At 36.3% G+C, this 13,446-nt stretch overlaps 1 protein-coding gene and 1 non-coding gene across 2 annotated transcripts; both read right to left on the reverse strand.

The window, feature by feature from the left end:
• Positions 1-1,389: 1,389 nt before the first annotated feature.
• Positions 1,390-12,765, reverse strand: kri1 (KRI1 homolog). Its single transcript, XM_053514025.1, has 19 exons — positions 12,579-12,765; positions 12,039-12,115; positions 11,527-11,632; positions 11,330-11,432; positions 9,957-10,014; positions 9,827-9,876; positions 9,568-9,655; positions 9,410-9,487; positions 7,845-7,951; positions 7,475-7,607; positions 7,225-7,320; positions 6,814-6,984; positions 4,546-4,621; positions 4,327-4,442; positions 4,073-4,244; positions 3,670-3,800; positions 3,350-3,414; positions 3,159-3,254; positions 1,390-2,149 (listed from the first exon to the last, which is right to left on the reverse strand). Exons 1-19 carry the CDS (start codon positions 12,652-12,654, stop codon positions 1,648-1,650), a joined length of 2,301 nt encoding a protein of 766 aa, XP_053370000.1. The 5' UTR covers positions 12,655-12,765; the 3' UTR covers positions 1,390-1,647.
• On the reverse strand, positions 3,484-3,583 carry LOC128545129 (Z30 small nucleolar RNA). Its single transcript, XR_008365842.1, has one exon. It is a non-coding gene; the product is annotated as a Z30 small nucleolar RNA (small nucleolar RNA).
• Positions 12,766-13,446: the final 681 nt, after the last annotated feature.

Here is a 13,446-nt window from a genome sequence, read left to right on the forward strand (position 1 = left end):
CAACTCTCTTCCCTTCCCTGTCATGGTCCCAACATTCAAAGTCCCGACTATCACTCCTAAACTCTTGCCTTTCCTCTTCTCTTTCTGCTTTCGAACACGCCTTCCTCCTCTCCTTCTTCGACCAACAGTAGCCCAATTTCCACCGGCACCCTGTAGGTCAACAACACCAGTGGCGGTCGTTGTTAACCTGGGCCACGACCGATCCGGTATGGGATTTATATTCGTGATTCGCATCATTGATTTGGCAAATGTTTTACGTCGGATTCCCTTCCTGACACAACCCTCTGCATTTATCCAGACTTGGGACTGGCACAAGAAGACACTGGATTGCGCCCCCCCGCGGTTGCATTACCCAGAAGAAACTCATCACTTTAACCAGTATAAGTGAATCATCATCACATTAACCAGTATAAGTGAATCATCATCACATTAACCAGTATAAGTGAAAACATTCACTTTCAGTAAATAACAGGTCTTTGAGAGCCAAGTGGATCTGGTATCTAGTATGGGAGCACTAGTGGGAGTGAGGAAGCACAGCCTAAACAGGAGGCCTGACAATCACATTGTATCATATACCTCACACACTCATTCAATGCTACAGTACCAATGCAGCCAATGCATCCACTCAGCAGAACATGTGGGCTTCTGAAAATCCTCTATTAGTTTTTACCTCCATAACAAAAGGCTGTTTCTGAGTGCATCCCACAAAATGCAGCCTGATTTCTACAGTCTGTTTTTACATCTGTCTCAATAACGTATAATTATTTACTCCTTTTTTTTTTTTTACAATTTTACTGAAATAAAAATGTCTTTTATAAACTATATCTGAGGATTAGATGTCAAAAGAAAAATGGGGGGAGGGGGGTGATCAATCCATCCACCAACATATACCAGATAATACCTTACTCAAAGTCTAAACCATATTCTCAATCTATACCATGTAGTGTAATAGGTAGACAGCATGGTGGCTTAGTGGTTAGCACAGTCACCTTGAAACCCCAAGGGTCTGGGTGTGTGGAGTTTGCATGTTTTCCCCATGTTTGGTGGGTTTCTTCTAGGTACACTGGTGTCCTCCCACAGTGCAAAGACATGCAGATTAGGCTATCTGGCATTCCCAAATTACTCATAGTGTGAGTGTGAGTGTGTGTGTGCCCTCCTGGGATAAGATCCAGCCCCCCGTGAGCCAGCAGTATAGACAATTAGTGAGTGATCAAGTATGAAGGTGTGTGAGAAATTTGCTCTTGTGAACACTAACCACCCACAAACTTACGAATGTGGTCTCATATATACACTTTCCCACACCTACTCTTACACAGATGCTCTCACCCATATTCACACATCTTTATTCTGTTCATATTTCATGTGATGTTAAGAAGCAGGACAATTAAGGAAAATACCATATCCATGTTTATGATTCATGATAAAACAATAATCAAGTCTAATCAAACTTGATAATATATATAAAAAATATATTAAACAAACAAACAGATACACAGCATGATCCTCGCTATAGTTTAACTCCTTGTAAAATCCTGTACACTGATAGTCATGTTTCCTTGCCTAACTTTTTAAGCAAGTGCTGAACCTGATGACAATCAAGACCATAAATTGTTCTCGTGTTACAATCTAAAATGCATTAAGACTACATCACTCTGTCTCTTTGCTTTTAAGCTTTTCCTTCTTTTCTTTCTGTTCTCTCTCTTTTCTTTTCTGTCTGTAAAATTCCCTGAAATGCAGCCTCTTGGGATTCAGGCCGTAGGCCAACAGTCTCTGTCTGCTGAACTCCCGGCCTCCCATCTTCACCTTCAAAGCCGTAGAAAGCACTCGTCCACCTGGACGGCAGTTATTCTTCTTTGGCCTTTTTGGCTTTTCAGTCCTGTGTGTTTCTGAGGTCTTTTCCAGTTTCATCTTTTTCTTAGGCACCAGGAACAATGCATCATCCTCTTCCTCCTCAGCCATGTCCCCGAGTGCTTGAGCTGCTATATTTTCTGCTGGGACGGATACTGATACATCCTGAATGCGCTCCTTTTCCTGCTCCTCCTCCGTCGCAGGAATCTTCTCTTTCTCAAGCTCTGTCTTCTTTATGCGATCCCTTCTCTTCTTACCCACTTTCACCTTAGTGTTTGACTCCCCAAATTGCTCATCATTCCTGAATTGCACAAAAAAAAAGTATGAAGATTTAAATAAAAAGTAGTTTCAGCAGCTTTTATTTTTTTTTATAGTATTTACTATTAGATCACTGTATGTATTTTATATAAACTAACCTGCATTTATAATTTTTTTTTTCTTTTTTGGTGTAAAAGTTTAAGGTGTTCATCAATTGTTTGCTATAAAACAAAACAGGGTGCTTTGAAAATATCAGCATGCACCTGTGCCTTATGCACTTCTTTTTTACAGTTAGGGGTGAACCTCAAAAAGCTAGAACATTATTTGTGGTTCAGATACATGTGACAGAGAAACACATTTCAGTTCAGATAAAGTTCTGAAGAAAAGATTAGCGATGACCATATGCAAAGTTTGCATTTTTCAGGGCACTAAACATAGATACTATTAAATGCACTGAAGTATGGGTTCCTGTGAAACACATTCTTTAAATGTGTTAAAGTAAATTTATGTTATGTAAATTAAATAAATGGAACCAAATGTTTTACACCAAACCTATTTCTCCTCTTGTCTGTTCCAACAATCAAAAGCCTGATCATCTGTCACCATCTGCACCCATTATTCACTGGCTCATGTAAACCAAAAAAACATTCATCTGAAACTAGTCAGGTACAGGGACTGGACTAATAATTAGAACTTGCCAGAGTCCTCCAGGGAGCCTGGAGAACTATTACACAAAACTACATTAATAATACAAGAAAGTTTGCTCTTTGGAAGCAACAATGAAATGAAGAAATGGGAGCTGGCTCAAGTATTGTAGATGGATTGCGATATGGGGCTTTCTCTTGTTCTGCCCAGTTTTCTTTTGTAATAATAATGAACATCTCCTGACACTTGGAATCTGGATAAAAGAGTGTTGCTTCTTGATTTAAATTCTTGAATAATTCCATTAAATTTTATTAGTAGACACTTGTACATGTTTATCAAAATATGTTTTTGTATAATAACACATTTGTGTAATTATCACAGAAATCTCCAGACGCTTAAATACTCACTCAGCATACACGGAAGCCAACACTTGTTTCTTCTTATTGATGTTCTGTGCTTTGATTTGATAATTCTTCACGTCACAAAGCTCTTGCCTCTCTGACCTGTCACGATAGTCCATGGAATAGTTCAATAAAAAGACCGTTTCTCTTAAAATGTTAACTGATACTCATACTGTGCACTGCTGTAAAATCTTTACCTGTACATGCAGGTCTTTTTCAGCGAGCACCAGCGATTCAACTCTTTTTCATCTGCTCCCAGGATCTACAAAAAAAAAAAAAAAAAAAGATTAAGACAATCCCAAATGATCAGCTACAGGTTTTTTATATTCATGTGCTCAGAGAGAAGATTAAAGTCCTCAGGCCCTGGTCAGAGTTGTTCCCAGAGGAACAGCAATACCAGGTCAGAACACAATCATAGCTCATCACTGCAACAGCTTTGTCCATTCAAGTCTACAGTCATGCTCATACGTTCAGTAATTATATGCTATATGTATCATGTTTATAAAGGATTCGTCACCTCATCGGTTGTCAGGCCGAAGTCATTAGGGACGACCTGTCGGTAGCGGAATCTGCAGGGAAGGTCATCTACGATGTCTTCGTAGTCTAGTTTGTAGTATTCATCCAGGTATTGCTCAAATGTCTTCTCCTCTGAAATATAGAATTAAAAATTAGTTAGAATTTTATTTTATTAAATTTTATTCAATCTAATCAATTATTTGTAATTATTGGACACAGATTTCTACTAGTGTACTTCTGTAATGAAGCTGAGACTTCAGTATAAAGCAACAAAAAGTTCACAAAAATTATTATTATTTTTTTTCTTGCATTCAAATTATCTGAGCGGTTATGAACACAGTGATCAGATTATTACAGTGATCAGATAATCACACTCAGTGACAAACATATATCGTTTCCCTTACGTGGATCGAACACTGGTTTGCTCTGCGTGATGATTTCAGCAAAATGAGATTTCCTTTTCTTTTTGCCCATGAGTGGGGCGTCATCTGCGGTCTTTTTTTTCCGCTGCTCCTTCTGTTTCTTTTTTTTCTTCTTAGACAGAGTCTGCTGATTTGGGTCATAATCTGCATCCATCTGTCACAATACAAGATATGAGTTTAGCTCACAATAAACATTAACTAAAATCGTAACTACACATGCGCAGTAGTGTTCTTACAATAAAGTCCGGATCCTCGCAAGTAGGCTCGTATTGCCCCTCTTCCGCTTCATACTCTTCCTCCTCTTCATAGCCTTCCTCATCTTCACCTGTCCAAGTGTCCCAATTCCAATGTCCTGATAGAATAAGGTGAAAAAAAGGTATAGCTGTGAACACCCTTTCAGTAGTAACAGACCTGCAATTATTAGAAATAACTCATCCAAAGGCTAAAGAAGTTACCTTCCAACTCATCGTCATCATCAAACTGAGGTTTCTGCTCATCATCCTCTTTGTAGTATTCATCACCAAAAAATTTCTAACAAAAAAACAAAAACAATGACTGATTCCCAGTAGTATGCTAATTATGGATAGACTGATCTCATCTTGTTTTTTTACTGCTAACTAGGGTTGGGTATAATCTTTTTTTTTTTTGATACCGATGCCAAATCGATACTTTTAAAACGGTACCGGTGCCAAAACAGTGCCTGAACCGATACTTTACAAAAGCCACAAAATGATGGTGGATGACTCAAGAACAGATTTTTATTAAACAAAAAATGTAATGCTTAAAATTAAATTTTTTTGAAATTTAAAAGTTTAAAAAGATCTTTAATTTTGACATTTTAAACCGTAAATGAAATGTGGTATATAATGTATACAGTGCATATATATATATATATATATATATATATATATATATATATATATATATATATAAGTTAAAAAAAATAAATAAATACACTGACATTCAGTTGATGAGATATAAACAGCTAAAATAATGTTATTTTGTATAATAAAAGAATGTATGCATAAGTAAAACCACAGTAAATTACGTTTGTTACAAGTTAACTTTGTAGTGGACTATAAAAAAATAACTGTAGAAATACAAAAAGCTAATAGTCAGAAATGTACTGTTATTTGCATTCGCCGAAAAAACCACAACAATCACTAAATGTAATATTCTACTGTTATTCGCACCGTGTAATTTAAGCTAATCTAAAGTAGCGCCATTTAACTACTCATTATTGCTCAAGAGGTGATTGCGCAATGTGATGCTAGCGAGTGGCACATGAACAGATCTAGCGCGACTGTCCCGAAATTAGCAAACCTTTTAAACAAAAAGCATTTAAACTATAAAACCTTTACACGCTGAAGAGATACAGTTTTTACTGACCCTGCTGATGTTTTGCCATCCATAACGCCAACATGTTTTCTTTTTAAGGGTTCGTGCATGATTGTGGCACTACCATGCCATGAAAACTCGGGCTTGCATAGCGTGCAGGTTACCATCTTCTTAGAGGCGTGTAATGTAAATTGCTCCCATACCTTGAAGGACTTGGGGCGCGCGCTTTTTCCTGCAGACGCTTCTGTAACCTCCATTGCGAGAGCGGCTGTGTATCTGTGTGTATCTTTGTGTATTTGTGCATCTTGTGGTCACGCTCCTCAGCCCAACGAATTTCATTATCGATAATTATGGATTTTATCGATTAGTTGTTGCAGCACTAGTTTAAAGTATATATGAATATATAAGTACTGTTGTAGTACTACTAGTATTAGCTGGAAAGCCATAATTATAAACAGAATCCATGTTACATTAGTATTTTACAAATCGTTTGACCATTTGTTAGCGTGACAAAGTTTTTAAGCTTTTAAGTTTATTTCGTGTGCTCTCAAATTGCTGCATTAGATTTGACGTGTTTCCCCCTTTACATGCAACTGCTGTAAAACATTTGCTGCACGTCGCAGTGTCTAAATCATTTCTTGTGTAATATAGCCACACATTTGACTGTTTAGTTTTAGGCATTTTAACGAAAGTTTAATTTAGCAAGCTAAGATAGCGGTAGACCACCTCCTGCCGTCGGAGCGAGTGTAACGTTAGTTGCTGCATTCACGCGCATCTCGGAGGGTCTCGCATTTCCTGATGATTCGTGCTTTTAATTTTTTTGTTTAATTTAATAAACTTTTAATCTACAAAAATATATGAATCCAGAAAACAAATATTTTAATCAACAGAAATTCGCGTTCTGTTTCGGACTGGTACATACCGGTTATATAAGTACCGTATTGGCACCGGTTTTCGGTACCCAACCCTACTGCTAACACAGGTCTGGTATTAATTTTGTTTTCTTTGTTGAAAAGGAGTTGCTAATAATATGTTTACGTAGACAATACATTTTTTTTATAATAATTGAAAAACATAGACCATTTGTAATTAAAACAAACATGTAAAGATCTCAGTTAAAACATTCTGAGCCGATCCAGCCCAATCTGACTAAATTTTCTTGAGTTTTTGGCTTTTATCTGATTAATCGTTAGTTGCAGCCCTAGATTGGTCTAAAACTTAGATCAGGAAATTACAATTAATCCAATTCAGTTAAATTCAAATTAGTATTCAACTTTTTTTGGCTAGTTCCCTTAACCGTTCCTGACAAACCTTATTCGCAAAACCCAGTGAAAAAAGTACAGATATAATGATATGCCTTAATTTCTCTTTTGTAGCAGTCGTACCTGCATGAGCTGGTCATGGTGCTGGGGATCAAAGTCTCCTTCCAAGTCCACCTCGCTAAAGGCCAGCTCCTTGTTTCCGGTCAGTTCCTGCAATTTTTTCAGCTTGTCCATGATCTCTGCTCGTTTCAGGTTCTTTAGCTCCTTTAGTTGCTGCTGCTTCTGTTCCTTTTCCTATTCAATACAACACAAGATGACAGAAACAGCTAAAACAACAGTATCTGTTAGAGAAAACTAGAAATAATTTTGCTGATTTAGGACTATGGATGGCTTTAAATCCCTGAGAGGGTTTAGATGACATTAAGCCAGCAAGGCTTATGTGAACTCAGATGCATACAAGTTGTAAGAGTCTCAAGCGATCCTTAAACATTATATCAGCCTCATACAGATCATACGTTGTATATGTATACATACTTTTTGCTTTCTCTCCTTCACCTCCTCCCTTTTATTCTTTCTCCTTTCGTCTTTGCTCCTGACAGAGGTGGCAATGTTGCGGGGGTAGGTCTTGACCTGTGCATTAAGAAATGCATACACAATTACTGAATTACATAACCAGGACTTTCTTAAATGTTCTTTTAAATAACGCCATTTTTACTTTTATTTAAAGCACCATGATAAAACTCCAACACATTACATGTCATGAAGTATCTAGTGAAAAGCATGCCTGATGAGCATCGGGCTCTTCGAAACGGAAATTGTAATGCCTCTCAAAGTCCTCTTGCTTCTGCAAAAACGATTCTCCTTCCTCCTCAGAGTCTTCTACATCTTCCTGCATGAGCTCATTGTAGGTGGGAATTCTGATCGCACACACAAAAAGGAAGAACATCCACTTTTGTTAATTTTTCATTCAGTATGGTCTACATAAACATTTACACAAACTTAGCAAGACGCTTAAAATTGTAAGTAATTTTCCTCTAGCATTTCTTCACGACATTAACATCACTCTTAGTTTCAATATCTAACTATAACCAGGACACTCTTGGGCTAACTTTAGCACAGACAAAATCCTAACTATGAAATCTCTAAAAACTCACTTCTCCTCCTCATCCTCCTCCAGGTATCCTTTGTTGAGTACGTAGTCTCGTAAAAATGTCTCTTTATCATCCAGCTGTGGGTCGTTCCAGTAATCTCTTAGATATTTCTGCATCAAAGTAAATATTTACATTATAATCATTGTGTATGCTAATCTGTACATTTATGCAGTTATCTAATCAGCTAATTGTTGCAGCATCGCAATGCAAAAAGTTCATAGAGATACAAGGTCATTGCTTTAGGTAACAGTCAGAATGAAGAACAGTTTCTTTTCTCCAATAGCTGCAGATTTCAAAGCACGAGTGCTTTGTATATCAAAGCACTCGTACATCAAAGGAAATTTCCCGTTAGAAATAATAGGAACTCAGAGGATTCATTCTACAACCCAAAAATATTCATACAAAAATAATTAATACAAAAAATAGAGTAAAAATAAAACAAATTAACCTACACTTTACCCTTGAAAAGAATCCTGACAGAGCAGCATTTCCATGTGTGTGTGTGAGTAAGTAAAGCTGAAGTAAGACGAGAGAGGAGAGGAGTTGGGAGGCTGCTACTGTATAGGACGACTTACACACAAACGGAAACACTGCTCTGTTGGGAAGCTTCTTTAACAAGGAACCTCTCTAATGATACTAACAAAATTAAGCTCTCTGACACAGTCAGAGACTCTGGAAACTGGATCTCTAACAACGCTCAGTCACTGAGACTAAGCATGGGATGTGTGACGCTCGGCAGACAAAGCGCATGCATACTAGTTTTTTAAAACCTGGCTCGTTTGTCAAGTAAAAATTTATTTAAAAATTTTGTTCATCTTGCAAACCGCTCGCAGTTACTCACAATCCAAGGTTCCACAGTACTCAAACTAGCCTTTCTGGTACTAACATGCATGCCACAACCACTCACAGAGATCACATTTTAGGTGTAGTTTAATACACATTACCAATTAATAATCAACTTATCATTAACAATTAATGACAAAAAAATATATTTTTCTCAGTTTAAGTTCTAATTACCCGGTTCTAGTAGCACATTTCTAATAAATTAGTTGACAGACAAATTACTGACACCATAATAGTTAATAATAAAAACGCTGTTGGAAATGCTGCTCTTCGCTCTCTCACTCATGAGGCGGTGCAAATACAATGTGCAATATTGCTCACAACCTAAACTGCAAGTGCGCCCTCTTGTGGCGTAGAAGATAAAAGATATGTAAGCGAAGGTATTATACAAATGAAATTTTAAATAAATTTCATTAAATACATTAAAGTTAAATTGTAAACAGCAATAAATGGATCATTTAAACATACACACACACAGCCAAATATAAAAATGTGCGTAGACTATACATGTGCGTGTTTTACTTTAAGGTAAAAAAAAGTTTTAGACTAATAAATAGCAAAATTTTAGAATCAGTTTCAACAAGATGCTGAAATCCGCCTAATCACTCTGCAATACTGGGGAATAAACTATCCTTTTGGGTCAGATGGCAACTAACATGATCACATTCTTAACTCCAGCATTGTTCAATTTACCACCAAGACACCAAGATCTGCTTTTTACCTACCATGTCCTGAACCTCATCATTTTCCTCTAACACTGCTTGTCCTTTCAGCCACTCCACATAATCAGCCTCCTCTTTGTCCTGGAAGGAAATAAATTATACTCATTTCAAAACGAACAAACAAATTGGTTTATGGATTCATGGATATAAATCTAAGTTACCTTCTCTTCTTTCGTTTTGTTCCTGCGTTTTAGCAGCTCTTCGTCATCACTGGCCTCATCACAGCTATCATGAACAAACTGCCGAAAGCTAAGATCAGAGCAAGTACAGGTTAAAATAAGCAGTCCATCCATTTCAGTTATACTATAACAAATCTACAGTGGCAAAGATATAGACTGTAAGAATACATCTATAAATAAAATATTATAAATGCATAAAAATGGCATTAACCCTGAAACACGTCTATACTCTTGTTCATACCTCGCTTTCAGTTCCTTTTGTTCTTGAATGTAGCTGGGAGATGCAGCTCTCTGTAAGGGAAATACTGTCAGCAAAAAGGATTCACAGCAACCAAGTTAGAACATATGAACTCTCTCTTATGCTGTTTTACCTCCTCCATCATCCTGGCAGCCTCTTCATCAGCGCTATCGTCATCATCGTCATACTTTCTAAAAGAAATGAAGAAGGAAGTGATTAATTGCTAAAAGCAAAAAAAAGTTTTGTAATCTAAAAAGTAAGTAGTACATTTTAGTTTATGCTTAGTTTATGCAATGCTTTAAATTTAATATTTATTAAACTGGTAAATGCAACAAGAGACAAATTAAGACTTTTCTCTCCCCTTTTTTTGAATTTTACTAGCCAAAATGTTATAATTACTACAAAATCAAGTTTTGCTTTTTGGACATTTTTCTCCCCAAATACATCCAATCAAGCAGGGTTTTTTTTTTTTGCACCGTTTATGTGGGATTTTATCAATCTGGCAACCCTGTGTTATATTGTTGGTCTCTTGATGTATTATAGAAATTCTGGAGGATGATCAATATCTTTTGTAAATAAAGAAGACAAAATAGCTGACTGAAACTACGAGCAACACTTAAAGGTGAGGTACAGTACTGTGCAAAAACACCATATTATTTGTAGTACAAATTGTGTTATATATATATTAATTACATCTTTATTATTATGTATAAAACCATTCTCTATTCCCAAACATGCCTAATAATTAATAAATAAATAAATAAATAAAATTACAGAAGAACGTTTGCATGCCTGTAAATAAAGAGGCATATTACATGACAGACCAGTTTTCAGATAAGTTAAACAGCTGTTTTATAAGTTCTTCTGTTAAATTTATCATGCTCACTCCTTTTTATTTTTTATGCAGGAATTTTTTATTCCCAGAAAACTACATTAGTTTTTTCCTCCCTCTATTCTTCTGTATTTTTTTTTTATTTTTTTTAAGGTACATTTGGAAGCATTGAATGTTTTTTTTTTCTTTTTTGACAATATAATACAAACATGATAAACATATGTTACACTAATAAACAACAATATTATATTGATATATTCTACAACAGATAATATGGTGCCTAAGATTTACACATCTGCATGTTCGAAAGACATTGTTTGGGCATTTGCTATAATTTTGGCTATAACTGAAATCATTAGTTTCTGCATGTCAATTGAAGCCAAGTATGTACCTTTTAACCTTTCGTTATAATAATAATAATAATAACCCCCACTTTTTCCCTTCGACTTCGATATTTTTTTTTTCAATTATCAATAAACTTATCTAAAATAAAATATATTTTAATTAATGTTTAAAATCACATTAGTTTCACAGCTAAATACTTAATAAAAAACTATTAACAAAAAACAAGATTGTCTTTGATTGATAAATAACAAATATGATATATTCCGTAGCTGAAAGGGGCTTGGAATCGCCAGGATTCATACTGATCCTATAACGAAAAGTTAACTTACCCTCCTCTCTCCAAGATGACTTTGCGCTCATAGTCTTTTAGAAACATTGGTTTTACAGCCTTTTTAGAAGTAGACGGTTTCTCATCACTACCTGAGCTGGATCCTGTTCATGAGAAATAAGATGACAAACACTGAAAATCACAATAATTATATTTTACATTGTATTGGGTATAGATATGCTACTTAGATATGCATACCCTGCTCTGCATAGAACCGTGCATCCTGCTGATATATTTGCGGGTCTTTCTTCTTCAGCAGGGACAGAGTCCGGTAAAAATCCCTCTCAAGTTTGGGATCAAATTCCTAAAATAACATTTAGAAAGATTTTACTAAAGTTTAAGAATGAATAATAATATTAAGTAAGGATGCACTGATTAATGGACAATATTGACTAAAATCAACACACAAATTAGTTGGCACCCTGCCCAGGGTGCGTCTTTTGGCGCACTGACTTATGAAGCTCGGTGCTCGTGCAGCCTTGTGGTCCCATCTGTTGGCGTTTACAAAACTAGTCTAGAATTTTTTTTATATCACCTCGTAAGAGGTTCTGAGTAACTGTGACAGCTGTAAAGCAATTAAACGCTTCAATAAGCAAAAGATTAATCAACTATTAAAATAATAAGTTGCAGCCATACCATCAATAGCATTTTCACCAACACCTACAGTAAGTGACACAGAGAGACTTGGATTTGTTATCGGATGTCCTTACCACTTCACTCTCATCAGACTCTGAATCCGAAGAGTCAAAGGAACCTTCATCTTCCTGATCTCCAAAGCGGTCCTTTACTGCAGTGACAAGAGAAGGAGGGAGGTTTGCTTTGTCTTTAGACAGGGTTTACACGGTGTTTTAAGAGTTTATAACTGGACAAAAGTGTACAGGTGGGTGCAGAAATAAGAGCTAAATGACTATGTCAATGCTCACGAATAGAGCAGCGAGTTGTTTGTTTTTCTTTTTAAATACATTTCCTAGTCCTTAAATCTTTAATAATTAGAACATTACTAGTTAACTACACGGTAAATGACATTTACAAGAAAATAACTAACTAATACACAACCACGACATGTTTCATTAGAAAACATGTCCTCAGCATGACTCTCCAAATTAATATTTTTTTATTATTATCTTAAAGAGAAATGCTAACTACTCCGGCTAACACCGGGCGCTAACCTGTAACGTTACTTGTACGTGTAAAACTCCCTGGTTAGCAGCTAGCTTATTAGCAAAATTAGCTCGAGCAGGAACACTTACATTTCTGCAGCTCTTCCTTCTGCCTGTACTTGTCGTATTTTTCCGCGAATTTTTTGTTAATCTTTAATTCCGACATGTTTCCTTGGTGTAAATGTTATACTGGTGGATTCTACAACTACAAACTCTTTTAAATAACTGTACTGTTCGATGGAAGCATGGTCTCACACTGGGGGAAACAGAACATACACCACGTGACCTCTGCGTCACTCAAGTCAAGGGGTTAACGAATCAACCAATCAGGGAAGGGATATACTGGGCTGTAAATGCACGTGGGCGGGAAAAGGTGTTTTTCGTTTATATATTCATTTTTTAAAATTAAGAACGGATGATATAAAACCCGAGTCTACATAAAACACAATGATGTCTACATGAAACACAAAATGTTGTGAAAATTATAAGAAAGTATCTGTTTATATTTTAATGTAGGTCGATGAACATTGATATTATTTTGTTGTATTTAGGTCTGCGTAAAAATGTACCAGGATAAAACTAAAGTCAGTTAGTGTGATTTCTTTAATTGTCTGGGACAGGCACGATGAATATCCACCAAGTCTCCACAAGCTATATATTGCGCTACAAAGCACATGCACAAGGCATGTGTATGTACAGTATGTGGCACACCATAAACCTCCACCAGGTGGCAGTGCAGCACAGCATTAGCTAAATCTCAGCTTTGTTTCTTGCACTTCAGGTATACACCGATCAGCCATAACATTATGACCACCTGCCTAATTTTGAGTATGTCCCCCTCTTTTGCCACCATAACAGAAGTACACTGTGTGTTCTGACACCTTTCCAGCACAAGCAGTGAAAAACTTTTTTTTATCAATTGAATCTGCCGTAGCACTTCTATTAGATCAGACTACAC

Source organism: Clarias gariepinus, chromosome 16, assembly GCF_024256425.1.
Source record: "Clarias gariepinus isolate MV-2021 ecotype Netherlands chromosome 16, CGAR_prim_01v2, whole genome shotgun sequence".
Lineage (NCBI taxonomy): Eukaryota > Metazoa > Chordata > Actinopteri > Siluriformes > Clariidae > Clarias > Clarias gariepinus.